This window comes from Pagrus major, chromosome 12 (assembly GCF_040436345.1).
Source record: "Pagrus major chromosome 12, Pma_NU_1.0".
Lineage (NCBI taxonomy): Eukaryota > Metazoa > Chordata > Actinopteri > Spariformes > Sparidae > Pagrus > Pagrus major.
Genome location: NC_133226.1, coordinates 6,152,147 through 6,178,580, shown reverse-complemented (window position 1 = coordinate 6,178,580; position 26,434 = coordinate 6,152,147). Strand labels below are relative to the sequence as shown.

The window sequence follows — 26,434 nt, the reverse complement described above, 5'->3', positions numbered from 1 at the left end:
AGGTGTCCAAAGCAAACAAAAAAACCTAGTACAAACAAAATATCATGACAATATTTGTTTTTGGTGCTATAAAACCTCAAATCTTCAATATTCCCACCCCTCAGACTACAGACTCCTGTACAGATGGAGATGGAGTCGATAATAGTGACCAAAAAAACCAATGTTTGTCTTGTTTATCACTCTGTTCCCTGGGGCTACATTGTTAAAATGGCACTTTACAAAAAGTTACATTACTTCTAAATCTTAACTACCGTTAACTGGTTGACCTTATCATGTTTCTTGCATACTTAGTCTATAAATATTCCCATAATGTATCATTTGAAGGAAAGTACACACTCTTGTAGGGGCGTTAAGCTCAACTTTACCCTGCGAGATATAAAAATACACTCTCTTTCTGTCTTTAGCTTGATTTTTCTAAAATACAAATCACTTTTAATACTAATGCGAGTCTATGACAGTGACAGCAATATTCATTAAACAAATGATGCCAGCTCTGCACAGATTTGTTCTGCTGTTTGCTCTTACACTTGTGGTGCACATTTACATGGTACAAAAGCGACAGTGAGCTGTCATTATGCCACTTGTCTGACTGGTTGAGCCTGTTCAGGTTAATACACTCGGGCATGTCTGGGGTTAGAAAAGCCTTGTAAAAGCTGTTAATACTCTGCAATTTGTGGTTTTCAGAATGACACTAGACTCACGCAGAGGTAACATCTGCTAAGACAGCTTTGATCCTCACAACAGCCTCTTTCATTTCATAAATTAAAGTAAAAGTCAAGGTTTGTGCCAGCTACTTTAAAATCACTCTTTAAAACAGAGAATATACAAATGTACTGTGTTCATTTCCACCTCTGGCAGATGTTTTCACTCAGACTGAAACTAAATCCTCTAATCCTACAGTGCTGCTTCACACTCTGCAGAAATATATTGAACTGCACCAGTCAGAGAGATTCACATTTTTATAAAACTAAACCTGCATGCACAAAATATATTTATCTGTTAAGATATTATCCAAAAACAAGCAGCCTCGTAAACCAAATACATTTTTTTTATTATCCTTTAATAGCATGGAGCAGTGGTCAAACCTTATCATGCACTGACAGTAGTATCATTGCTGCGCCCCCTTGTGTCTAAACTAAAAATGACATTGATGTGAGTGAGACTTGTCCTAATTAAACTTTATTTATGGGATTTTTTTTGACTCCTACAAAACTTTCTTGAATTAAACTGACATTTTCTGGTAATGTGTAGCCATGAGTATGTCCTGTATGTTTAAGAGTTGTCAATAAATGTAGGTGTGGTTAGATACACACAAATACAACAGCAGTCCACTTCTTTCCTGTCTCATTTGTGCTGGAAGGATCCTTTCCACAATCTACACCACCTCCTGCCAGTACTGTTGATGAGTGAGTTAGTGTACTTCATCTCTTAATGAGCTTAACACATGTACACAAACAAAAATCTCTAATGTGGGTCTAACATGGTTTTTGCATGAAAAAATGTATAAAATCAAACACAAGATTCATCCACTATAAACTTATTCTCAGTGTATGTGCACTGGAGGCTTCCACTTTCCATATCACACTTGTGTATGCTGAATACTGGACCAGGATTGACTTCCAAATTATTTATGATGTCACAAATAATGCTCGTAGGAATGCTCGTTAAAATCCAATTTTCACTGAACACGGAGAAAATTTACACTTTTGAGATACGGATGTGACAACAGCCGTCTAGTGTTAAACTCTGCACATACATCATTCTACACGGCGAAGATCAAACATTCATACTGGAGGAGCAAGAAGAAAACACATTTTTGACAAGAGGGGGACTTTAAATATTAATTTATGTCAAAAATACAATTACAAAGTATCGCTATAATACAGTGGAAGGCCTATAAATCTCAGCAAAGCACAGACTGTTAAACTTCTGAAGGCATGTGAAGACACAACATGGTCATAATTTACCTCCAGGACAGAACAGTTTATAACAGGCATCAGTTTAAAGTGAAGATGAAATGTACATTCTCAAGAGAAATGACACAGAGAGGCATGAAAGGTGAGGGAATCGAAAACTATTTGGAAAGTATGTGATTACAGCATTTCTATTGGTCAATTTACACCCTGTAGTAGGCAGCATAAGGCTGTAGTAAAAACATTATAAACATTAAAACAATCTGGTTGTAACAAGAAACCAAGCAAATACTTTTTTGTCATGGAGGATGTTTGAAAACACGCAGGGATTATTAAGTTATACATAATGTTTATAAGCACATAACACACTGTACCACTGCATATTTGAATGTCTCGACAGATGAGTGATTCCTGAAAGCAGAATGATCTCAACACAACTCTATGTAATTCTGTGATTTGAAAATAACAGAAGTCAATTATTTTTCCTGCAGCTGATTAAGTTACAAGACAACTTATTCCCTCAGGGATCCAGCCGCTCAGGAATTTGAACTTTTGCACAGAAATTCAGACAACCAAAAGGAGAGGTCAAACTGCAACTCAATTTTTTTTAAGCAGTGGACTAGCAGCAAAGTGCACAATAACTGAGAAAAGAAACAGCATCATAGTGTTTTATATTAACAGCATCGTTCAATAATCTTAACACAAATGAACACAGACTGTATCCTCATCTGTTGATAATGGGACTTCTACAAAAGAACCAGTGGTTTGGCACATTTAGTTTGACTCAGAAAGGGAAAGTCACAGAGGCACAGAGTGATGCTCGCAGAGGAGGAACTCCTGTAGTTTGTGCAGCATTCACACTGTTGCGACGTCCTGATGTCTCCACACCGTGAGACTGAGAGGTCAAAGGTCAGGACGGGGTCCATCGCTCAGTTCTTCTCACTAGAGAACAAAAAAAGAGGATTTCCCCCCTTTATCAGTTAGGAAACAAAGAACAACAATTGGTGTTTAGAGTCAAATGAATTAGGACTTTGGGATTTACTATCTGGAGGTGAATGGATTTGTGAACAGGCCTACTGAGCACAGGCCCAGGGGAGACTTTGTTTAAAGTGACTGATATTATTAATTCTCCTTGGAAAGTCAAACAGTTAAGGCAAACGTGTCCTTATAATTTTTTTTTGCCCCTTACCCTAAACTGATATTGAGTTACCTGTCAGATTATTTTTTTCCTACAGCAGTTTTAGAGTGCACAGGGTGGGGTAGGGGTCTGGTAGGTAAGATGGCAGTCCTTTTTCATGTCTGTGACCATACAGTATATTTATGTATGTATACATAAATGTACGTACTGTATGGATATAAGGTGTGTCCTTTACCCATTTTGGTGAGATGGTGCCAAACATTGCACAAATCTCACTGTGTATCTTGAATAAGGTTCAACTTATTTGAGGAGAATTTTAAAAGTGTGTTTATGTACCCAGTTGATTCATTTGGGGAAAATTATTTTTTTTTTACCATGTGATCTCCTGTTTGGAGGTGGAACTGTCATGTTTCAAATTCATATTGTGTAAACTGTTTTTTCCTTCACATGGATGTTTACTCCATCATATAAATAAATACTGACAATAAAATCATGGAGTAAAGAACATCTCTTTCCTCCTAATCTAGACCGGACTTTGTTCTGTTTTGAGGTTAAAGGTTGAAAACAGCTCTGAACATTCAGATCATCTCCCTCACCAGATAGAAGTAAGAGTCTAGAAGACAAATGGCTGTCAGATGAGTTCACCTCTCACCCTCACTACAGTTTTTGAATCCCACTGTTTTCTGTCAGAGGCTTTGAGAGTAGATTAACTCTGACATCTGCAGGCTTCCCACAGAGCTGAGTAGAACTGCTTAATGTGGGCTGAGGAACGGCTTCACATAAGCCTGAATGAGGATTTGATGGTTATGTAAGAGAAGTACTGTAGAAAAAGAGATTCATGGAGGTTTCTCAGGCTGACACAGACGTAAGGACTGAGGGGGAGAGTGGACTCATGCAGTAAAGCCGTCATAGGATGCCAGTGGGGCCTCAAGGACCCAAACTACCACCACCAAAGAAGAAAGTTCCAGAAAGGCGTGAGATATTGCATGCTGGGATAGCGGCAAATGGCATGCAGGAAGATGTAAGCATGTTCTACATGTGTAAATTATAATACACATGTGAAAATATACATTTCTGATGCAGACCTTTTCATTCATATGTGAAAGCAGCCAATCACAGTTCACATTTTATTTTCAGTTTTCATTTTTTGTGAAAAGTGTAAGAATGTCGGAATTTTAAATGTGAAAAAGCCAATCACATATGAATAAATACGCTGTAATTCAGGTGTGAAGATGTACATTTCTTATGTGCAAAATGTTCATTCGGATTTGAAAATTCCCAAGTCAATTACTTGTGAAGATGTCCAGTTCACATGTGACTATTTTGTTTCACATGTTACAATTTTTCCTCACATGCAAAAAAAAATCAGTCCCATCTGAAAACGTGTGACAATCTGGAAGTCACGTGAAGAAAGGGAACTAATGTGCCATGTTTTGGTTTTAAATGTGGATACTCTACTGCACATGTGAAGTAAAGCCAATCACAATATGAATGTATGTAATTCACATGTGAAAATGTACATATCTGCATCTATCTGTGCAGATTTTTTTATTGATAGATGAAAAAGAACAATTGCTTGTGAAAATGCCCAGTGCACATGTTCAAATTTTAGTTGACATGTGAAAATAGTCAATCGCATGTGAAAATATGACATTTGTGAAGAAAGTTTCATGTGATTTCATGTGTCGTGTTTTGTTTGTGTCATGTGACGAAAAGCCAATCACTTAATACAAATGTATGTAAGTCACATGTGAAATTGGACATGTCTTATGTGCACATTTCTTTACGTGAAAAAAGCAGATCACTTGAGAAAATGTCCTGCTCACATGTGGCACATTATTCACGTGATGAAATTTTAGCTCAACAAGCCCATGTGAAAATGTGGAATTCACATAAAAAGAAGCAAGTTTCATGTCATATTCATCTGATCCACATGTGAAGAAAAGCCAATCACATACAAACTGATTTGTTCACGCTTGAAAATGTGAACTTCACTTGAAATTCAAGTTACTTCACATGTGAAAATAGCCTATCACATTGAAATTATGATTTCACGTGTGAAAAGGCAGATTTCACATGTGACAGTTTCATAAGAGGATAGTCGGGTACACTGTGTATTTCTGTTGATTTAACTGGCATCACATGCAGAAAGTCAGTGCTCATCAATTGCTGCTTACAGTTTATGGATGCTGGGATGCAAACAACTGATCAACTCCAGCTGGGTCGCCTGGGTGAGACTGTGTGACACTGAAAATGCAGAAACACCCAGTGACCCCTAGATTCATCATGAATCATGTTACCATGTACACCAATACAGCAAAGTATTAGGCCCACAAAGGCTCACGTTTTTCTTTCTTTTTTGAGAAAAAAGTCATAAAATGGGCTGAGAATTAATTGATATACTATTAGTATAAACCTCACTAATATAAATCTCATTATCATAGGTTTTAGCAGTGGACTTATGACATTTTCTCCAACTATTACAACTTTGATCTCAAAATCTGTGGCTTATTTTCCCCAAACCGTGGCACACCAGGTATCCTATATTATATTTAAATCTCGGTTGAGCAAGCAGCATTAACCCACTGTAGGTTTTTGACAGTAAGATAAATATGGAATAATACCATCATGCAGTTTATAACATTTCATACCAAGTAGACGTCCAGCTCAGAGTCTGACTGGCTCCTGCTGAGAGACGACAGGGGGTCATCCAGAGCGATCGTTGAACTGGAGGCTCGCCGGTCTTCACTGCAAGATAGAGATACAAATAAGTACGCTGTAAAAATGTATAGTGTTTGAAAAAAAAAAAGTCCATCGATGTCGTTTTTCTGGTGAATCTCAACTTTAGTCCTCCTTAAGCCGAATCAAGGTTGAAACTAAAACTGAATTTTAATTAAGACAATTTTTCTACATTACACAAAAATAAATGTAGCCCACACAAATTCAGATTCTCCTAATAAATAAGTAGTAAATAATGTTTCTTAAATTCCATATGCATTTTGACCACATGGGCCTTTGTCAAAATTAAAGAAACTTTTCACTATATGCACTGTAAAATATGCACTCATGAAATCAATGTTTTTCTGTTGTGCTTCTCTTTACTGCTCAGTTAAATATATTGTATTGTCCTTTAAGTGATTATAAAATGATCCAACAATCTTAACTTTTCTAAATTCTTGAACTTAGATTGTCGAGCTGAATACATAAAGTACCTGTTGTCACACTCCTCTTCACTATGTCTGGGGGATTCAAAGGCCACAGATCTTGGCAGAAGATCCGGTTGCTTGGAGGAACTGTAAACTGTTGCAAAAAGCAGAAATATGAAATAACTCAAAGGCTCTTCTAGAATTACAAATATGTCGGCTACTATATCATGTAAGATGTATGATTTTAGCCTACAGTTTCCGTCCAGGTTGTCCATGCTCTGGGCCTTCTTCTCCTCCTTCTTCTCCTCCCTCTGTGGGGACAGGACCTCCTGAGAGGCGGACTTTGCTGCATAGAGGGAACCCCTCTTCCTCTTTGAAGAAGCTCCTCTTAAAGCTGGTAGACACAAAGAAACACACTTTTAAAATAAAATACACAGAATCCAGAATCCAAGAGTTATGTTAGCACAACGACTTACGATGAATCTTTTTAAATACTGTCGAGCCCATGAATTTCAGAAATCTGTCTGCGTAAAAACCGGGCCTGTGAACTGACACTGTGTCCTGGAATGAAAGCAAAGAAAGCGGTCAGACACACACACACACACACACACACACACACACACACACACACACACACACACACACACACACACACACACACACACGCCCACAGTTATTTGGATGTAAGGAGGAGGATGTATGGTTACATACCCCATCATGTACAAGAGCTTTCCAGGAGTGTTCCACCTTCTTGATGAACCTGATAAAAATAATTGAAAAGAACATGAATATAAAATATAGCACATGGTGATCATACTGGCTTTAAATTAAACATCAAATGATATGTTTATAATATTTAACTTCATTGACCATTAAATGCAAAAAATGAATGATAAAAAATTAAAAATGAAGCAGACAAAAAGCTTTTAGGTGGAATATGGCAGTAAAAATGTTAAAAGTTAACAGAATGATAAAAGGCACAAATCTATGTATGATATCTTTGATTAATAATGACCAAATAGGGAAACTCAATTCAGAAGAAGAATATATATCTATTGATTTTGTCACCTTTAGTTGTTAAATGTAATTTTATTGACTGTGACAATTGGCTCACCTGTAGGACTGAAGGATGTCGATGATTCCTAAAAAGATGAGCAGGTTTTCGTCTTTGTGTTTGGCAGGAATCCCACCAAATCTGAACAAAAGACATATGAATGAATTTGACAGTTTTTAGTGATGCAGAAAGTGACTTCCCTCAGTTGCTCCCTAACCCTTTGGTGAAATAGCTAAAGCTGTAACATATACATAATGGCTGATTTGAAATGTTTTAAATAGTATTGCCATCTGTGTCATTTGGCCCAGATTGGACTATGGTGGGGGGGCTTTTGTCCATGTGAAAGCAGTTTGTGTATGAGGACAGAAAAACAGAAGTACCTTTTAAACTTAAATCTGGTTAGAGAGATAAGATAAAAACTTTCAAAATGGTAACACATTTGTTCAGAAAACATCTGATTTATTTGGAATTATGTTAAGCCACCTGTAACTAAAAGATGAGAGTAGTTCATGTTAAGAACAATCATGTGTTTTTGAACTTCATAAAAGCCAATCTGTTGATGACGTGCTCTCAAAATAAAACTAAGCCGTGAAATGTGATGTTTCATATGAACTGTATTTTCCCACCATGCATGCCCTACAAAGCAAAAAAGGCAGGGCGAAAGGGTTTACAATGAAAGATACTGCAATAAGTTTTCTCACGTGTCGTCATCAGCCACCGGTTCGGGGTCCTTCACGGTGCCCTGGATGGACTCGAGGGCGGTGGAGTAGAGGACTTTCCCTCCTCTCCTGCTGTCCAAGCGGCTTCCTCTGCTCAGCGGCTTCCGGTCCAAAACGTGAATCCCCAGCAGGAGACTGTAGTCCATGATCTTAAAGCTCTCCAGGACCTGACGAGAGATTTTAAGAAGCAATTAAACTAAAAGATCAATTTAAAAAGTGAACAAGACAAGTTAAAGTAACAAAGTAAGTCGATGTTGACTTTTGGTTTCAATCAGGACACAAACAGCAGTCCTCTGAGTGAAAGTCCTGCTGTGTTTGAACCATCCATTCACCAATTCACCAATCTTTTTCTATGTGGGCACTTTATCGCTCCTATGCTATTTCATCTAACCTACCCCTTTGCTCCTTTCATAATTACTACATCCACTAGACTAATTTGTCAAATACCCGCTAAACGTATGACATTCCCATCAGCCATAGCAGTATGACAGTGTATGTGCATGACCTCTGACCTCCACGTGATGCAGGGCAAGATAAAAGTGAATTTCCCCTATGATGGTAACCATTCATTATTTTGGCATATTATGTCACCCTCTAATTATTTCTTAACTCTTTTACCCAGAGATATTATCAATTTAACAATGAGTCTTAATAATTCAATAACACAGGACTTTGAATGGCAAAATGAATGTACTTTTTTAAACCGCCCAAAGTAAACTTCTCCTAAACAAGCTGTATGTTGACCGCTCCATCCCAAAAGCGGGCCCCTAGTTAAGAGACTAAACCTGGATTTGCAAACCAAAAGCACAACATATGTAAGCCTCAATCCAGCTGACCAAACACTGATGTCATGAGGTAACTCCTGTAAACAAAGAAGCCCTAATACTAACACTAACAGAGGCTATAAAAAGAGGCTCAGTAATCACACATTACCCCCTCCGACAGGCCGGTTTGTTCTCCACAGTCCAGCTGCTCAGCCTGATCATATGAGTCAGGTGCTTTTTTGGTCTGCCGGTGTTAATCCTCCATCAAGTGGCCACTGTTGTTTCACACTAATGAAATAACAGGCTAGCGCTAATGAGGTCATCATAACAGCTCGAGACTGAGCGGAGAGAGTGTGGCTCATTGAAGTGGGCTGTCAGGGTTGCATAATGTTCTGCCATAAAAACTGGCTCCATTTAGTACAGCCTGTGTTGTTGAAAGATTTAAACTCACTGTGACAATCTGAGTGCTGAAACAATGAGAGAGAACAATCTGCAGCAATTTTGAGAATTGATTTGTCACCTCAGTAATTTTAATTTAGTAAAACATGTAAAACATTCTCTGGTTTCAGTTTCTCATATGTGAAAATTCTTCTTCATACTATTGTTAATTAAATATCTTTGGGTTTGAACTACTGGTCAGACTAAACAAAACATTTGGAAGACATCACCTTGGGCTCTTCAAAATTGTGATTGTAATTTTTCATCTAGAAGAAATAATTGATAAGTTAATTAGACATGAAACAAATAATCAGTTTCAGCCCTTGTGTGTTATTCCAAATGAAATAATAATACAAAATCATGCTAAGAAACTCCTACGACACTGTCTCTACACCTACAGATTTTTCCTGACGCACCAAATGTTGGTGATATCAGTTGGCCAATCTGTATATTGAACACTGCAATTCAAAGCAAAATACATGAACAGCTACTGTCCAGATTCACTGCAGATATTCATGGTCCCATTGCTGCTCCCCAGAGGATGAACAAATAGCAAATTTTATATTTTTGCTTTTGAAATGAATAAGGATCACAGAAAGATAAATGAGTGAACAGATTTTGAAACATATGCAGATTACCAACATCATGGCCCATTGCAAACAGATACAAGAACTTTGTGTGCACCTACCCGACAGTCCCTCTGCAGGGTCTTAATCAGGGCGTTGTAGGTGTCCCCGTCGAAGTGCAGGCCCTCGTGCATCTCCTGAAAGTCCAGGTCTTTGAACGTGGGCGAGGACTTGGTGCGCTCTTTCCGTGAGGCGCGGCGCTTGTAAGAGGACCCCTTCAGGTCGTACTTGTAGTGCATCTTCATGGCGCGCGGCAGCACATTGTTCATCACCACCACACGGACGGTGATGCCGCTGCACTGGATGCAGTAAAGGCCGTAAAACTTTGGCAGCAACGTCCTTGGGTTCTGATTCAGGTTCTACAACAACAAAGACAAAACAGGTTTTAATTTAGAATAAATGAATAAAACGTTGTTAAATAGAAACCTTGACCCATGAAGTGTTATAGAGAAACCTGAATTCTTTGTCATACATACTTATCTGGGATATCAACATGGTTTTAAGGTGTGTTTAGGGACATTATAAAGACTTTTTAATCCAAGGCCTGAAAACAAACAACAACAAAAACAGAACCTGCAATTTGATTAAATAACCATAAAAAGGCCTGGTCCCACGGCTGAATAGCAGGTTGCTTGTAAAATTGGAACAACACATGCACAAACAGGAAAAAGTGTGTTGTTGTTGTGTCACCACAGAACCTGTCCAAAAATAAGGTGGTGGTCGGAGGAGAAACCTGAATACCAACCAGCTGCATGTAAATAGAAGCTAGGGTAGTCACGTTACTGCAATAAATGTAAACGTGTTCTCTGATATATGGCCACATCCAGATGTTTGTCAGTAACCTGGGCCTGATCTGATCTTTAAATCCAACTGTTCTCGCTCCCTTGCAAAAGTGAAGAAGACTTACTTGTATAATATTTATCAAGAGACTCTCTTCTTCTTACGGCAAAGTGTTGGAGGAACCTTTAAGAGCAACTCTAAATAACATGTACAGTACACTGTAGAATAGGACAGTCAGACTCAACCTACAGTACATCTTCCTCGCTGATTATTCTTTTGTAAAAGATTATGATGAGGATTCTTTTTTGTTAATTTCACTTGTGGGAAATATTTAAATTCCCATTGGCAATTAAACTTGTGAAAGAGTAGTCTCTAACCATACAGAAAGGGATGGAATAATAGAAAATTTGACAAAAGAAAAGGGAAAAGGGAGGAAATTCTGCTGCTGGTGGTGGAGGCACACATCAGAGAAAACATGCAGTATGAGAAGGGGAATTCACATAGTACCACAGCGACAACCACACACAAAAAAGATGCAAGGAGGTGCAAGAACAAATCTTGTCTTTTCCAACACCGAGGAACGCAAAAAAATACACCTTGAGATAACAACTTTACAAGAGAGCTGCAGAAAACTACTCATTTAAAGCAGCTACATGGAACTTTCCTTTTTGTTGACTCTGGTGCCCCCTGTGGACAAAAGTGATACGAGCACGACCGCCTCATGTCAGAAGATCTTGATCATGCTTTTGTTCATTTTTGTAAACTTGTTCATGTAAGTGTAGTGAGAGTTTGAGGACGGAGCTCACCATGTAGTAACCAGGGAGCAGCTTCTGCAGGAACTCGGCCTCTTTATGCTGCACCGTCTTAATGATGAACTCATCATCGCTGGTGAGGTAGAACCAGGAACTGCTGGCACCGGGGTTGGACAGCTCGATCAGAGGCTCATTACAGATGGAGTACTGAAATTCAGAATGATGCAACAGAGTCTGAGCAAGTGTTGCAATTAAACCAGTCAACTAGAACTGCCGCCACATCCTGCTGAATCAGAATGACGCTGACATGAATCTTCATACTCACCAGGTAGTCGTCTGGTTTGATGCCAAACAGCTCTCTGAAATAGCGAAAGGCCAGTGGTGCGTACGTTTTCAGACGGAAATCTGGGAAGTGATGTGCTGGAGTGAGGTTGCTGCCCTCGCTGGAGAACATATTTGCGTTAGGATGAGAAAACAAAACGGTAGCTGTTTGCAACATGCTGTAGGCCTTTATCACAGATGTTTTGACACATCACAGTAGGAAAAGTGTAAATGATCAAATGAATGATGGCTGAATTCCATTTAGCTGCTTCAGGTTCAGGGTCCTGGTATGTTGGTTCACATGGTCATGGCTTACTGGAGCTATTTAACGGAATCTGTGTTGTTCCTACTGTGACAAATGTCTTCTGAGAAAAGGACCTTTGCAGAAATAATTTCCCACTAATCCACAAGTAATCAGGTTGCACATTTTCAGAAGCAACTTTTTTGAACATTACTACAGATCTGTATGCTGCCACACCTGTATTTTTTAAGTTAAAGCTATGTTAAATAATTGATAATACTTTATTTTACGGCTCTCATAGTCCCCTAGTATTTCCTCGATCATTTGGGTGAACTGATCCTTTAAAAGAATTCATGTGAAGTTGGTGTTGAATAAGTGCATTAGCTAAATGATATCAATAAAAACATGTAGAAAAGAGTGTGTACCTGGGCAGGAAGACACTCTCCACCACAGAGAAGTCCTGCATGAGAACATCTCTGTCTGGTTTGGAGCTGAGGTTTCCCACAGCGTAACCGATGCCCAGCTGGATGGCCCCTTTCAGTGCAGAAGCTGTGGGCTAACAGACCATAACAGGGAGGAAGAAAGCATATTCAATTGAAAGAAGAACTCAGCTAGTTCTTCTTTTTACAATTACCCAACATTTTACCAAATTCTATTGAATCTGTCAAATTCTTGAGCAATGCTAATATGCTAGTGAGGCTCAGTGGATGGCGACGTCAATCAGTCGGTCCATCCAGTAGTAGCTTTACTGCTTTAAGTCGTCCACCTTGAAGGGTCAGTAGCTCTGTGAGGCTGTACAGATGCATAGTGGTGATTTGAGTTAACATCAGCATGCTAACATCTGTCAGTGCTGACATGCTGATGTTTAGCAGGTAATATTTGGCCAACCAGGTTTACTGTCTTGGCTGATCAAATAACTGGTTTGCATGCTAGCATTTGTTTATTGGCAGGAATCTGACTAGTTTTACCACTAGTTTTGACCTGATAATGGAGGTAGAATGAAAAGTAAAGGGATCATTAGAGATGGTGGAAGTGGGAAATTTTACCAAATTTCATGGAAAGCAATCCAATAGTTGTAAAGACATTTCACTCAGGACAGAAAAAGGTTAACCTCATGGTGGAAAAATCAGACAATACCAAAGTCAGATTTATACTTTGGGAACTTGAGCATACAAATTTCATGGAAATCCATCCGGCTGTTGTCAAGCAACTTAAAACCACAAATGTCAACCCGATGGTAGCATAAGAGGAAAAGTCATGTAGCAATCAAATTCATGGCAATTTGTCCAATTCTGGTTAAGATACAGTATTTCAGTTTGGACCTAAGTGGTGGACCGACTGACAGATCGACATTGACAGTGTGGCTGAATCTAATTTGTGGTAATTCATCAATTTATGTATTAATAATAGAGAATTGTTAAAATAAACCCTTTAATACAATTAAACTGTTTTGATGTCATTAGGATGCACTGAATCCTGAGTCCATCACCCATCTGCTCCCTTCAACAAACATTTCTAGTTTGATATCAGCAGTAATATTAATCGTGAGTATCACTGTCTTCCAAATAGAGGATGGATGTTTGACATCTTACCTTCCTTGACAAGAACTTGATAACTAATAATGACGTCTGCTTACCTTTTTATGATCCTTTGACACTTTAGAGGTTTTGGTTCCTCTTCCCATACTGTCAGCGCTGGAGGTTGACATCTTTTGGACAGAGAGAAGTTGATCAGAGGGAAGCGCAGGTGTCCTTCCTCCAACTGTGAGGCTGAGTTCCTTTTTTCCCCTCAGTGATGAGTGACCCGATGCAGTTATTTACCTTGAATGGGCTTTATCGAAACTGCATTTTCCAGCTACGCCACTCCTGTAGATGAAGTAGAGAGAAGAGGAGTTACACAGTGCGAGGCATGTGCGTGAATGTCAATGCAAAGCACATTTCAGCTGATAAAGAACACCATAAAAACCCACGACCAATTACCCAGGTCGCATTAACATTTCAGGGCTTACAACAATCTCTTCCATTCAGTCTATTTAAAAAAATCCTTCCTCTGTTTGCGTCTTTCCTACGACTTACAGAGCCTTCGAATGTGCCGACCTTTCTGTCCAAGCACTGCTACAAGTCTGAGGGACCACCGGTGTTTGTGTGAGTCTTGAGCTCCAGAATCCCTCACAACAACCCTTAATCCTTATTAAGAAGGGTTGGAAAACCATTACAACATACCCAGTTCCCCCTGTTTTATAACAGTACGCATAGGTGACTCAGTGTTTTTCTTACTTACATACTGAATACGAGCCTTAAGTCCCTTAAAGAAGAGTGATGACCAAAGCAAAGACAAACACAACAAACACAGGAAGTGCTACACTTGATTAAGGAGTAGCCATGGTGACTGCTGTTGCATAAAAATTGAAAATCCAATTGAAAACATGAACCCATCATACATTTACAGGAGGGTTGATTAAATGTGAGTCAATGTAAACAACTCAATGGAAATTGACTTAAATTGGAGTTTCTCAACATTTTTGTATTCTAACCCTTAGGAAGCATGGCAGCCGCTCCAGAAATGTTCATATATATTATTACACATATTCAGAACATTATATTTTTTATTTAAAATGTATAAAAGTAATATCTTCATACTTTATACTCCTAGTTATAAAAGCATATGTCACATTGAACTGTGTGAATAATGTAGAAATGATCAGAATACAATGGATTAAGGGATCACAAAACAAACATTGCTACAACAATGAGTCGTAATTAGCAGCATGTTTGTGCTAGAACAGATTAGGCATTCAGCACTTTAATGATGATTAAAAAAAAAAGCTTGAGAGGCCAAAATGCCAGTGGATTGGTCATTCTTATATCAGTCCTGCAAATTGCATCCAGAGAGGAATAGTTGAAGCTAACCAGACGAACCAATATTTGCAAATGAAATGTATTTATTCTGGTCTGTAAATAATAGAAAACAAATGCTAATGATTACTTACTACAAAAGAGTGCAGTCAAAAATAATGCAACAACATGAAGACTTTTGTCTGACGCATAATCCTGACCTTTTTTTAAATTCTAATGCCAACATGCCATTCTTGTAATTCTTTGTATTGGTACATCCTGTTTAAACTACATTTAAACACACAGTGCACCACTGCCGTGCATTTTAGTTCCTCACTACAGCTGTTCCATGAATTCAACACTGCAACAGAACAACAATGATTTTCCTGTCATTAGTCCTGAGCCTTTTTTGCCTGAACACGCAGATTCTTCTAGAATCATATTAACGTTCTCTCATTTTAAAGTGGTTTCAAGTAGTAATTTATTTTCTGTTTAAATCTACCAAGTCTAATTTTTGAGCCTTCGATTCAGTAAACAGTGGGTTAGTTGGTTCTTGAAGGAGGTTTGTTCACAACATGAAAGTCATACAAGTGTATGATGAAGCCTGAATTTATATGTGGTTTTCAGCATAATTTATTATCTATTATGATTTTATTTCAGACACTTTCTTCTATTTTTAATAATGTGTATTATTTATCTGAACATACTGATACTTATGTTTCAGCTAGCTATCAAGTAGACCTTTTTTTAAAGTGGCCTGACATACTTCAGTAAAAACACAAGTCGTTTTTCATGATTTTTCTGCATGATTCATACTTGCTCCAATGATGCAAACATTAGCTTGTGAAACTAAAAAAGTTACCTTCCTGTGAAAACATTTTTTTAAGTATTAAGTGCACTTGCAAACTCCAGCACAGATCCTGACAGACAAGCCCCCGTTTATTTTAAGTACTGCCTCAGGATGTGGTATTGTGGTCTGACTTAAGGAGAATGAAACTGTCTCAGAAGCATCATGATAAGAGAGCTCGTTTCACAAGGATTTGTCTTGCAGTTCTCCTGGTTGTTCGCATATTTTAATTGGTGGCTCAAATATACACTTTGCAATTAGCTGTTAGAGTAGTGAATCGTTGTTACTTATATGTACAGTATGTGTCTTTGACAGGTCATTTCAGGCCTCCTCTTGAGCCCTTTACATATTGAAAACACAGTGTGATGTAACAGCACACTGTGTACACGGCGTGGAGGATTAAGCATTTGTAAGTGCATTAGTTTGGCTTTTATGTAATTAGAAAGATTAGATGTATGGATTTCCGTTCAAAGCATTGATACAAATACATTCTTAGTCCGCCCAATTGCTGACTAATAACACTCATCATAACTAGATTGCAAAGTAATAATAAATAAAATACCAAAAAACATTGTCCAACCACTGACAAATAATCATATACTTTAGGTGTAGCAGAGGACATGGGTTTAACCTGGGCTCATGAAAAACATAAAAAATGGGGACATAAAAAATCTCTAACAGTGACTATGTGGGCACTTATGACGCAAAAAATAACACCAGTTATCAACACTGATACTTAACATTGACGTTTGAAAACAGCAGGAATGTTCTTGCAGATATAAAATGCAATTCTGTGATTTCTGTACTTAAAATGACAGCTGTTTATATAGCTGTGGCTCTATGTATTACCAAGATTAAAGATTTGTTATGTAAGGGTTTGTACTTTAGGATTTAAAGGATTTATCCTCCGGGAACCATATATGTTTACACAAAAGTTGGTGCAAACCCATTCAGCAGATGTTGGATAGTAGGATAAGTAAAAGAAAAAAATGACCTGCTGGTGTTGCCTGAGGAAAGGTCAAAGCATGTGGTTAGCATGAATCATCTGGGTATTACGACCCATATTTACATTTTTTGTTCTCTAGTGGCAATAGTAATTATTACGGCAGTGAAGGAGGAAGTCACATGAAGTAGTGTCACAGGGTGGAGAATGGTGTGGATGGTTAGGTTAAACAATAACATGACTTTTGCCTAGGAGACTTTTATTTGTGTCCAGTGTGACACCTACAGTCAACTTTAAGGTATTTTTACATACAAATGTTGCTAACTTACTTCATGTATGTGACATAAATTATGTTCGTAATGTAAATATCAATACTGATACTTTGACGCTTCGTATGTAGGTAAGTTAAAGTAACATAGTTATTTTAACCCAAATTAAATTGTTTCCCTAAACCTAACCAAAACCCAGTACTTTTCTTGCCTAAACCTAACTGTATATGTACAATGAAGGCCCAAAATGCCTGATGCTGGTAAGCTGCAACCGTCATGTTGTTTTGGGATGGTGATATACGTTATTTTTGCGACTCACTGGCAGTGTTGGGCAAGTTACTTTACATATTACTAGTTACCTTCATTATAAAGTAATAAATTACGTTATAATATTACTGTCTGCGTAGAGTAATATATAACTTATTATACTACTTTTTAATTACTTAAAAAAAAAAAGCCCAAATACCTCTATAGAACAATTAAATAGCCGAGATCTTTGCTTTTGTAATGTGTGACCCCCAACAGTGCTCACTGGCAATCAACTTTTTCAGTTGCTTCGGTATGAGCATGCATTTATTGTTGAGATTTTTTTCCAAAAAGCCAAATAACAACCTCATGGTGGGACCACAGGAAAATCAGGGGATCACCACAGTCAGTAGGATTCATCCTCTGGGGACCATGAATGGTTGTATATGGCAATGGAGATATTTGGACCAAACTGGAGGACCGTCCAAGACCTATAGCAAAATCACTAGCATGGCTCAGACAATTTGCATGATGCAAATTCATGTTATCAAATAACAAACTGAACTTCTACCATCAATAATAACTTCAATGGAATTTCCATACCATGAAAAATAGTTGGTTATGTAATAGTAAATACTTTTACAGCCTATGATATTTTAGAAAATATAGTATCCTCGGTGGAGACCACAGTCTATGACTTTAATATACCCTTTTAAACATTATATATACACAAGACGTTCAATCGATGAGGATAAACTGAATATGAGAGACTCATCTCAGTATAATGCAACATCATCACCTTCAGCCTCCAGACTGAGCCATAAAGGTCAGTCAACACCTCTGGAGAACATGGCTTCAACAATAAGTGATCATTATAACCTCCATGAAGGCAGGAGATATTACAGCACTTACATTACAGTTTTAGCCAGGTGTATAATCTATCTCATGTATATGTGACTTGTCACTCAGGTGAACTCAGGTGAATATTTAAACTGCACATGCTCACACACACAACATGCACACCGCAGCTCTTTTGCATGCATGTAAACGATGACAACCCCATCCAGCTTTATTACAGACATTTTACTTTCTGTCTCTGACTGAAGGGAAGTGGTGATGATTTCCTCGTGTGATACCATCGCCAGCCCATCTTCCTCCTGAGCCACACACGACCAGTCTGTGTGGGCTGCTTGACACTATTATTATGATTTTTATTGTTATTAATCATTGACGGCAGTGGATGAACAAGTACAAACCTACATCTCAGTGTAACTAATGAAAAAAAGAAATGAAAGTTTAACAAGTGGCTCCATCCTCACTTTAGAACAACAGAGTTGACAGGAAATGAACGCTCTTTGGCTTCTTACCTCAACAGGCATGGTCGTATGTAGATGGTGATGAATACGGGTCAGTGAAACAGCCCCGATGTTGTGTGTTGTAAACTCTGTGGCAGTCTGACTGACTGTGGTGAGATGAGGAGCAAAGTGCTGCAGCGATGAACAGCATCCTCACCACTTCCTCTCTCTCTCTCTCTCTCTCCCCCTGTCACTCTCTCTCTCACACCTCCCACTGTTGTAATATTCCCCAGCACATATGAGTCAGACTCAGTTGTTGTTGTTAGTATTTAATATCCATGTCTGTACGAGACAAACGTTGGTAGGACGTTTTCTACACTGTCTTATCGTATACCTGTCATCAAAATGTGATGTGTACGTTTTATTTTGTCTTTTTTTGTATGTTTCTTACTTTTATGAAGCATTTTTAATACGCTGATAACAATGACTATGTTGTAAAGCTTTTAATTACATATCTGGTCGTAGAAATAAAGTTTATGATTATGATAGTCATGAGTGATATTATATGGTCATGGTTTGGGTTTTTTGGTTTGGGTATTTCCTGTTTAATTTTGTAGTTCATACCCTCATGTTTCACATTCCACTTCCTCCCTTTATCTGTTTTTCCCGCCCCTTTTTCTGTGTACACCTGTGTCTCATTAGTTAATCCCCCTGTAAGGTTGATCGAGGGTTGGAGGCAACAATGAGGCTTTTCAACTGTTCAGCAGTTTCTTTCATTTTGCCTTTCAGCAGTGGTATCAGAATAATTACAGATATAAACAAAACAATCATTTTGGACCCCACAAAATATCTAAAATCATTTATTCACAATCATATTATTAATAGTGAAAAGAGAGTGTTCTGCACCTTTCTACAACGTCTGTAGATTTATTATTAGGCTAGGCTGCATAAAAATGTTCAATGTGAGCTTTAAAGGCATCATTTCTAGAATATGGAGAGAATTTGAAGGTAGCATATCACAGCCACAACCAACGACTGCTGCTCTTTACTAGCTATCCTTGGCTGTAGTAGCCACAGCTAGCCAATTAGCTCATGGCCCAGTCAGCCATGGAGTCGATGGTCCTGGAGCTGGACCTTGGATTACAGGATGAATCACCACGGTGACAGGGCCCAGCTTAACTGGATTTGGCCACCCGACGTGAGAGTGAACACGACTGGACGCCGAACCAGGCCTGAACACAGCCTTCTAGACTGACAGTGGTCAGTTTCACAACAAAGGGTACAGTTTATGGCAGAATAAGGGAGTGGAATAGAAAAGAGAGAGGGACATTAGTCGCATACTCATTGTTCACAGCTCTAACAACACGTCTGTGAACAGTGGTGGGAGATACCCATCAACTCAATATTCTCTTTGGTGTCTTTCCAGGCTGCTAAATAGTCGCTTTTTTCTTCCCAAAACCAGCAGCAAAGCTGAAAGTCATGTTGTGTTTTGCCTGCACCATAGGCCAGACGTCATTATATAACCCTTATAAGATAAAAAAAAATCTCTGAGACATATTATGCTCATTTTCAGCTTCATCAGGTTTACATGTTTGAATGCTCAAAAAATGCATCAGTTTTCTCATATTGTCAAGTGCAGCATCACTTACTCTCAACGCTCTGTTTAAGCATTTTAAGGCCCCCCCTCCTGAATACCCAGTCTGCTCTGATTGGTCAGCTCACACACGCCTGCGCCAGCACCGACAACAACAACAGAGGAGCGGTGCTAAATCAACTCTTATGTGCCAAACTATAGCTGCTAGGCATAAATTATGCAAATGTGTGACACGGTGAAGTAGTATGATGACAATGGTGAGACTATGAGGCAGCAATGTTTTCCGTGGGAAAGAAGAGCGCCTGTTGGTGCGGACCTTTTTAACTTTCAAGATCTTTTACATACACAAGAACATGTATAAAACACTGAGGGAAAGGAGAAAACTGAAAAAGCATAACAGGTCTTCTTTTAAAAGTATGTCCGAGTATCAATCAGCAGAATGAAGAGGGTGTGCTTATTGACAACATGTGGGTTAATTGTCTGAAATAGCCCACATTAGACTTTTGAGTCTGTGTGTCAGTGTTTCCTTTTGACCTCCAGGGGGTGTTGTTGCATCTCTGGTACACCTGCCAACCCTTCTAGTTTCCATCTTTTATATTCTTTATCTTCTCACATATACACTAACACTGTTGTATGGTGATACTCTAGACTCATTCAAGCTGCTGATGCACTCTGTTCCTGTTCATTTTCTGAGAATTCACATTTTCATTTATTCTTCCCCACTTTGTTTTTTTAGTTCCTCATTTTTTGCGCTCACTTTTGCATCATTATTCATTCTCTACTTCTCACCCTCCGTCTCACCACTGTCTCTCTTCCTCTTTTTTCCCTCCCCTGTTTTTTTTCGCCCTCTAAGTGGGCCATAGTTCGAGTTGTTGGAGGTTTGTTTGGGAACACCGGAGGGGACAGGCTGCCTGTAAGTTGGCTGTTAAGATGGTGACTTGAGGCCATCAGATATCAGCTCAGTCCTCCTGGATTCAACACATAACCTTTATCATATTTGGCAGCAGTATGGCTGTGAAGGTGCAGAGCTGCTGATTTGTGTTTGATGCCACAATATTTCCTGTTTCTCCCTACATATACAAAACTTTACTGGGATTAGAGTAATGCTCTCAGGGTTTCTCAATGAGGATCCCCCATGGATCAAAGAATGTAAGCATTTGTCATTATGTAAGGCCGTGGCTCTGAACCTTTTAGACTGCACCCCTGATGAGCAAGCTGAATACATGTACTGTATGTAGAATGGTGAACAGTTGAATCAAAATGTGATTTTTGAGTGAAGTATGGATGTTGTCTTTGTTAGTTGAGCAAATCAAAAATGTATTTTATAGATGATAATTCTGACTTTGGTCTTAGACATGATAATGACACTCAACAATCAACTATTTATCTCCAGAACCGCTCACCTCATCTTTATTTAATTAATCATTTAGTCTATGAAATGGCCAGAAATATCTGAAGAATGCTTATCACAATTTCACGGAGCCCAAAGTGACATCTTCAGATTTCTTCTATGATCCAACTAATGGTCCAGAACCCAAAGACTCTTCATTTACTATCATAAATGATGAGAAAAGCAGCAAATCCTCACATTTAAGAAGCTGACATAAGCAAATGTCTGACATTTAAATTAATTGGTGACACAAATCTTGGGTGTCGAGATCTTCTGTGCTGTCAGGTTGAACATGTGTGTGTGATGCACCATGTTAGCAGCTTCCTCTTGTTCTATCAGAATCAGCTTTATTGACTAAGCAAGTGAATACAAACTTCCAAACTAATAGACATACAGCAAATGTCCACCACAAGCTCACTGGTTTTGCTGATATTGAGCTTCAGGTGATTGTAGTTGCACCATGTGTCGAGGCTGTGTCTTTCCCTCCTCTGTAAAAACAGTCTGTAAGTAAAGACAGCACGTTTCTCACTGGAAGTTATTAACTTGAATCACACATGTCAATAAAGTGATGACTTCTATTTCTATTAAATTCCTTAGGAGTCTCACTACACTCCCTATATGATTGATTTATGATTGTCAGTAGGGGCTTACAACCACAAGGTAGTAATTGTAGTTTTTCTGTAGTTTTCTGAAAACATATTTAAATGGTGAGTGAGACTAAATACTTGCAAAGATTTGGAGTGAACAACATTTACGAATAACTCCACAGCGGGCCTTGAGCCTGACCTATAAGGATATTAAGATAAACATGTCAAAGAAAACATGAGGTTATGTAACGGCTATTTCATAATCTGTCACATCACAATATGTATAATCACAGAGTATATTTTTAGTTTTATTGTAACTTACCTAAAGAATATTCCACAACCTTTACTGGACATTAAAGCAATATTATGTCACTCTTTTGCCTTAAAACAACAGCTTCAAAATCATTTTGATGGTACAGTGTCTTGTAATAAGATGAATGGTGTCTCTGTCTCAGCCACTCCGCCCCCTATCACTTGTTTCTTTAACTTCAGTGAGAGGGTAGGATCACAGCGCTACATACATGTTTACTTCAACATGCAAGTTTTCAACACATAACATTGTTGTGATGTAAAAAGTTTTTTTGTTGTCAGCACCTACATTACGTCTGACAAATTGTCACAGACCTGAGTATTTATTTTTGGATGATGAAACTCGTCTGTGTGTGTTGTTAGTCTGAAGGTTTGTCTGACTTCAGAGTGTGTGTGTTTATTTGGGTGTGCGTGAGCAAAGAATCTTGACGAGGCGCTTCACTGCCATCGTCAACCACAATATTGTGGAAGTCAGAGCCACAACATGACGACTCAGAAACATGAGAGCTTTATTTTTGAACCATTTTTAAACAGACTCTTACTGATAATAGATTTCAACACAACCCATGACACTTTCATTTGTTGTAATTAAACAGCTTGTGTCATAAAGTAACCTAAATGCAAATTGGGATTGCACACTTCTAAATTGTGACACATCCGTTTTTGAGTTTCAGAGCAGTTCATGTTGATGCAGCTGTGCTCATCAGAAGTCAGAATCTGCCCTCAGTGCTGCTGGGAGACACCTAAAACAAACACACAGAGACAGGTCGCATATAAATACATGAACTATTGTATAAGTCCAACCATCAGACAGTCCTGGGTATTAACACTCTGCAATTCTCAGTTTTACTGATTTTAAGGTGCTACTTCTCTGTTCTTCTGACACTCTGACATCAACTAAAACTTACAGTAACTTTAGTGCCCTATAAAGTTGAGAATGTGCAACACGCTTACAACCTTCAAAAGAAACTCATCTTGCCAAACTTCTTTTGACCTAAAATCTTTTACTTTATTTTACCCATCTTGAATATATGTTGTTATTTTATTCATTACTTCCCTTTTTTGTTGGTCTGTTTGATGGTGGGCTGGTTGATTTGCCAGCAAGAATCCATAAAACTACTGAAACATATTCGAGTTGAATATTGGATTAAGCTTGACTGAATTAAAGGGGACCGTTGGGCCTCGGCAGAGGTATGCACTGTGTTTTTGAAAATCTTTTTTGGTTTGTTTTCAATGTTTTTGGTTTTGTTGCATCTTTCTTTTTACATGTTTTTCTAATCTTAGCATCTTTGGATAAAATGTAAATAGAAATTGTATCACCATTACTATAAAATGAGTCACTGGCACCACTAAAATTAATACTAGTATGTTATTACTAATTATTACTTCAAATTAAAAAAATAAAATAAATAAATAATAAAAAACTTTATGGACACTGTACCCGTTTCTCCAGGTGTTCAATGTACTGAAGGCGTCTGTCAATCAGTCCGTCTTGGGCTGAAACCAGTGAGTTCAGACTGGCGAGCCGCCGGGCCTGTTTATCCATGATGACCTGCATCACAACAGAGACATCGGCCGGGGAGAACAGTCAACTTTGTCAAGTCTACTGACAGAAGTGTCTGCTACAACTCAGACGCTACAAAGAAAACCAACACAAAATGAACAGAAAAAAAGATTAAGCAAAAATAATGTAATAAACTATATGGCCAAAAGTATGTGGACGTCTCTGTGGCCGTTGGCTGTTTCCAGGTTTCTGTTAGGCCCCTTATTTCCAATGACAGGAAGACTTCATGCTTCAGCATACAGTGAAATTTTGAATAGTGTGCTTCCACTTTGTGGCACAGTATATACAGTACTGTACTCTTTCCTGTTTCAACATGACAACAAACTGCAGTGAATACAGCTCAGAATCAGTCTTTATAAGTCTGTGTGTTGGCGTCACCAAGACAAATCTGTTTGATATTTAAGTTCTTGGTTCTTAGCTCACCTTCATGGAGCTGACATCGAGCTGAGTTTGACCCCCTGTCCTCGGCTCAGTCAGGCTCTTTACTTTCTGGACGATCCGGTTCATCCGCTGCTGCGTGGCTCCCTGCTCCGTCTCCAGATCCTCCAGGCCCTTCTGCAGATCTCTGGCTGCCCTCCACAGCCTGTCCCCTCTGGCATTCATTATCTGCAGGTCCTTTCTCACCTGACAAACACAACATTACATCACAGTATTCATCAAAATGCAGTGCACAGTATTCTTTCTGTTCCTTTCCAGTATTTTTCTTTTTTCTCTTGTTACTAATAATAGTCTGGAACACCTTAAAACCAACAATAAACACCTCACAGACTGTGACTAATAACATTATTCATTCATTCATAAATTCATTCACCTAATATTGCATTGTTTTCTTTTCTCATTCTTTTTTTTAACGTTTCTTAGTTTGTGTTTGTTTCACCTTCCCTGTCACATGTTTGATTTAACTTGAATTTGCCCTGATGTGCAAAAAAAATAGACAATTACAATTTTAATTATAATAATTATAATATTAATAACATTATGTTATTGCCCAAAGCTGCTTCCAATAAAAGAGGTGGACATCAGAGTAATATGAGACACTGAGGAGCCTCTGATGGGAGCTGAGCACCCTTGTTTTGTGTAATGATGATTAAATTGAATCATAAATCAATCACTTATTCGTAGAATATATTTCAATTGAAAGTGCATTTGTAAAATGAAGTAAAGAAAATAATTGAAATAAGTAAAAACAATTAATTAGATTAAAAAAACATAAAAAACAAAGAAAATTTAAAAAAGATGAAAATTATACAATAACCACAAACCATTTAAAGATCGAGCCAGGCAAGATGATATAGAATACAGTGAAGTGTATGTGTTGTGTTGTTTTGTGGAGTGATCTGTTCTTTTGACTCTGAACCTGTTGATTTAAACGGAACACTGGGCTTCAGAAGAGATTAAGATTTCCCCAAAAATTATTCTAGAGAAGGGTACTGACTTCTAGAGTTAAAATGATATGAGGATTAATTGATTAGAGGATCATAATTGGCAGCTTTGCTGATGGAAATGAACATTTTTCACTACCTACTTAAATGTGTGAGCTGAAGAAAATACTGTCGGCCTGTAAGTCAGAAACCACAGATGTTTGTCTGAATTACTTATGAAAGTAGATTTCCTTTGTAAGATGATTCTTTCTCACCTGCCTGTGAGTCCGTCCTGCCTGTGAACTCTGCTTGTGAAGGCTCTCCAGACTCTTTGTGGCTCCGTCCAGCTCTGCTGCCACCTGCTCTCCCTGTTTCTCCAGCCGCTCAGCGTTCTCCTCCACCCCCTGCAGCAGGTGAGCCAGTCCCAGAGAGAGCATCCTCAGCTGGGCCACCGGGACTTCACCTGCCTCCTGTGATGTGGAGGGATCATCTGATGGAGGGGCTCGGTGGGCCTGACACAGTCCCACCAGCAAAACGGACAGCTGTAGCACCCAGCTCACCCTCATACTCCAGGATTTGATCAGGTGGAGACTGAAAGTCCGTTTGGAGTCAGTCGAGTCAGACCTTAAGATCTAGATCCTAAAACCTGAGAGCCCTGAACCAGATCTGATCAACATACCAGATCTTTGGCTTCAGACAGCAGCTGCTTAAGAGCTCAGGAGTAGTGAGGAGGTGAATCCACATCTGCAGAGCCTCTAGTATCCTGTCGTGCCTCAGATGTTCCCTGAGGAGGTCTGGAGCCTGACAGTGGTGAAGTATAGAGGGATGAGGAGAGGGAGGAGAGGCAGACAGAGAGATGGGGGGAGTTCCCAACCTGATGCATGAACTGTGAAATAGGAACATTTAAACCAGAACTCTGAATATTCTTTAAAATCCAAAACAAAACCTGTCCCACATCACAAATGCACTGGAGACATTATTTAAAGAGTCCTACATGAAATATGAGCAACATTTTCTTTTGCTAATGAAAGCTGATGAAGTGCATCATTTGCAGTGAAAGCTGCAGGTTCACACTTCTCTCCTCTCTCTAGTGAGCCTCTGTTGAGTGTGAACATTAAATAAAGCAGGAGAGACATCTGCTGGCTGTTTGAGGAGCTGCAACGTTCTGGGTAGTTACGGGACATCTTCTCCCTCCACACCAAGCCAGTGATTAGTTATATTTTACCTTTAGTTTTCCTAATAGTGACCGCAATGTTTGCATTCTCACTAAATTAATATACGAATCAGAACATGTTTAGTGGCA

The 26,434-nt window shown here is 38.7% G+C and overlaps 2 protein-coding genes across 3 annotated transcripts; both read right to left on the bottom strand.

Annotated features, from left to right (window-relative positions):
- Nucleotides 1-1,831: 1,831 nt before the first annotated feature.
- Nucleotides 1,832-18,528, bottom strand: pip5k1ba (phosphatidylinositol-4-phosphate 5-kinase, type I, beta a). 2 transcript variants are annotated; one of them, XM_073478068.1, is made up of 14 exons: nt 18,399-18,528; nt 13,529-13,757; nt 12,318-12,448; nt 11,656-11,773; nt 11,385-11,537; nt 9,861-10,157; nt 7,953-8,137; nt 7,312-7,392; nt 6,909-6,957; nt 6,674-6,758; nt 6,451-6,591; nt 6,264-6,351; nt 5,703-5,799; nt 1,832-2,855 (listed from the first exon to the last, which is right to left on the bottom strand). In XM_073478068.1, the coding sequence occupies exons 2-14, from the start codon at nt 13,598-13,600 to the stop codon at nt 2,853-2,855; spliced, it is 1,500 nt and encodes a 499-aa protein (XP_073334169.1). In that variant the 5' UTR covers nt 13,601-13,757; nt 18,399-18,528; the 3' UTR covers nt 1,832-2,852. The 2 variants fall into 2 exon arrangements, with proteins under 2 accessions (XP_073334169.1, XP_073334170.1); XM_073478069.1 differs by lacking the exons at nt 1,832-2,855; nt 18,399-18,528 and adding an exon at nt 5,241-5,298 and having other exon boundaries at nt 13,529-13,680.
- Nucleotides 18,529-22,916: 4,388 nt separating this feature from the next.
- On the bottom strand, nt 22,917-25,697 carry LOC141006215 (uncharacterized). The gene is made up of 4 exons (XM_073478363.1): nt 25,407-25,697; nt 24,194-24,394; nt 23,648-23,758; nt 22,917-22,949 (listed from the first exon to the last, which is right to left on the bottom strand). Exons 1-4 carry the CDS (start codon nt 25,695-25,697, stop codon nt 22,917-22,919), a joined length of 636 nt encoding a protein of 211 aa, XP_073334464.1.
- Between the last annotated feature and the right edge of the window lie 737 nt (nt 25,698-26,434).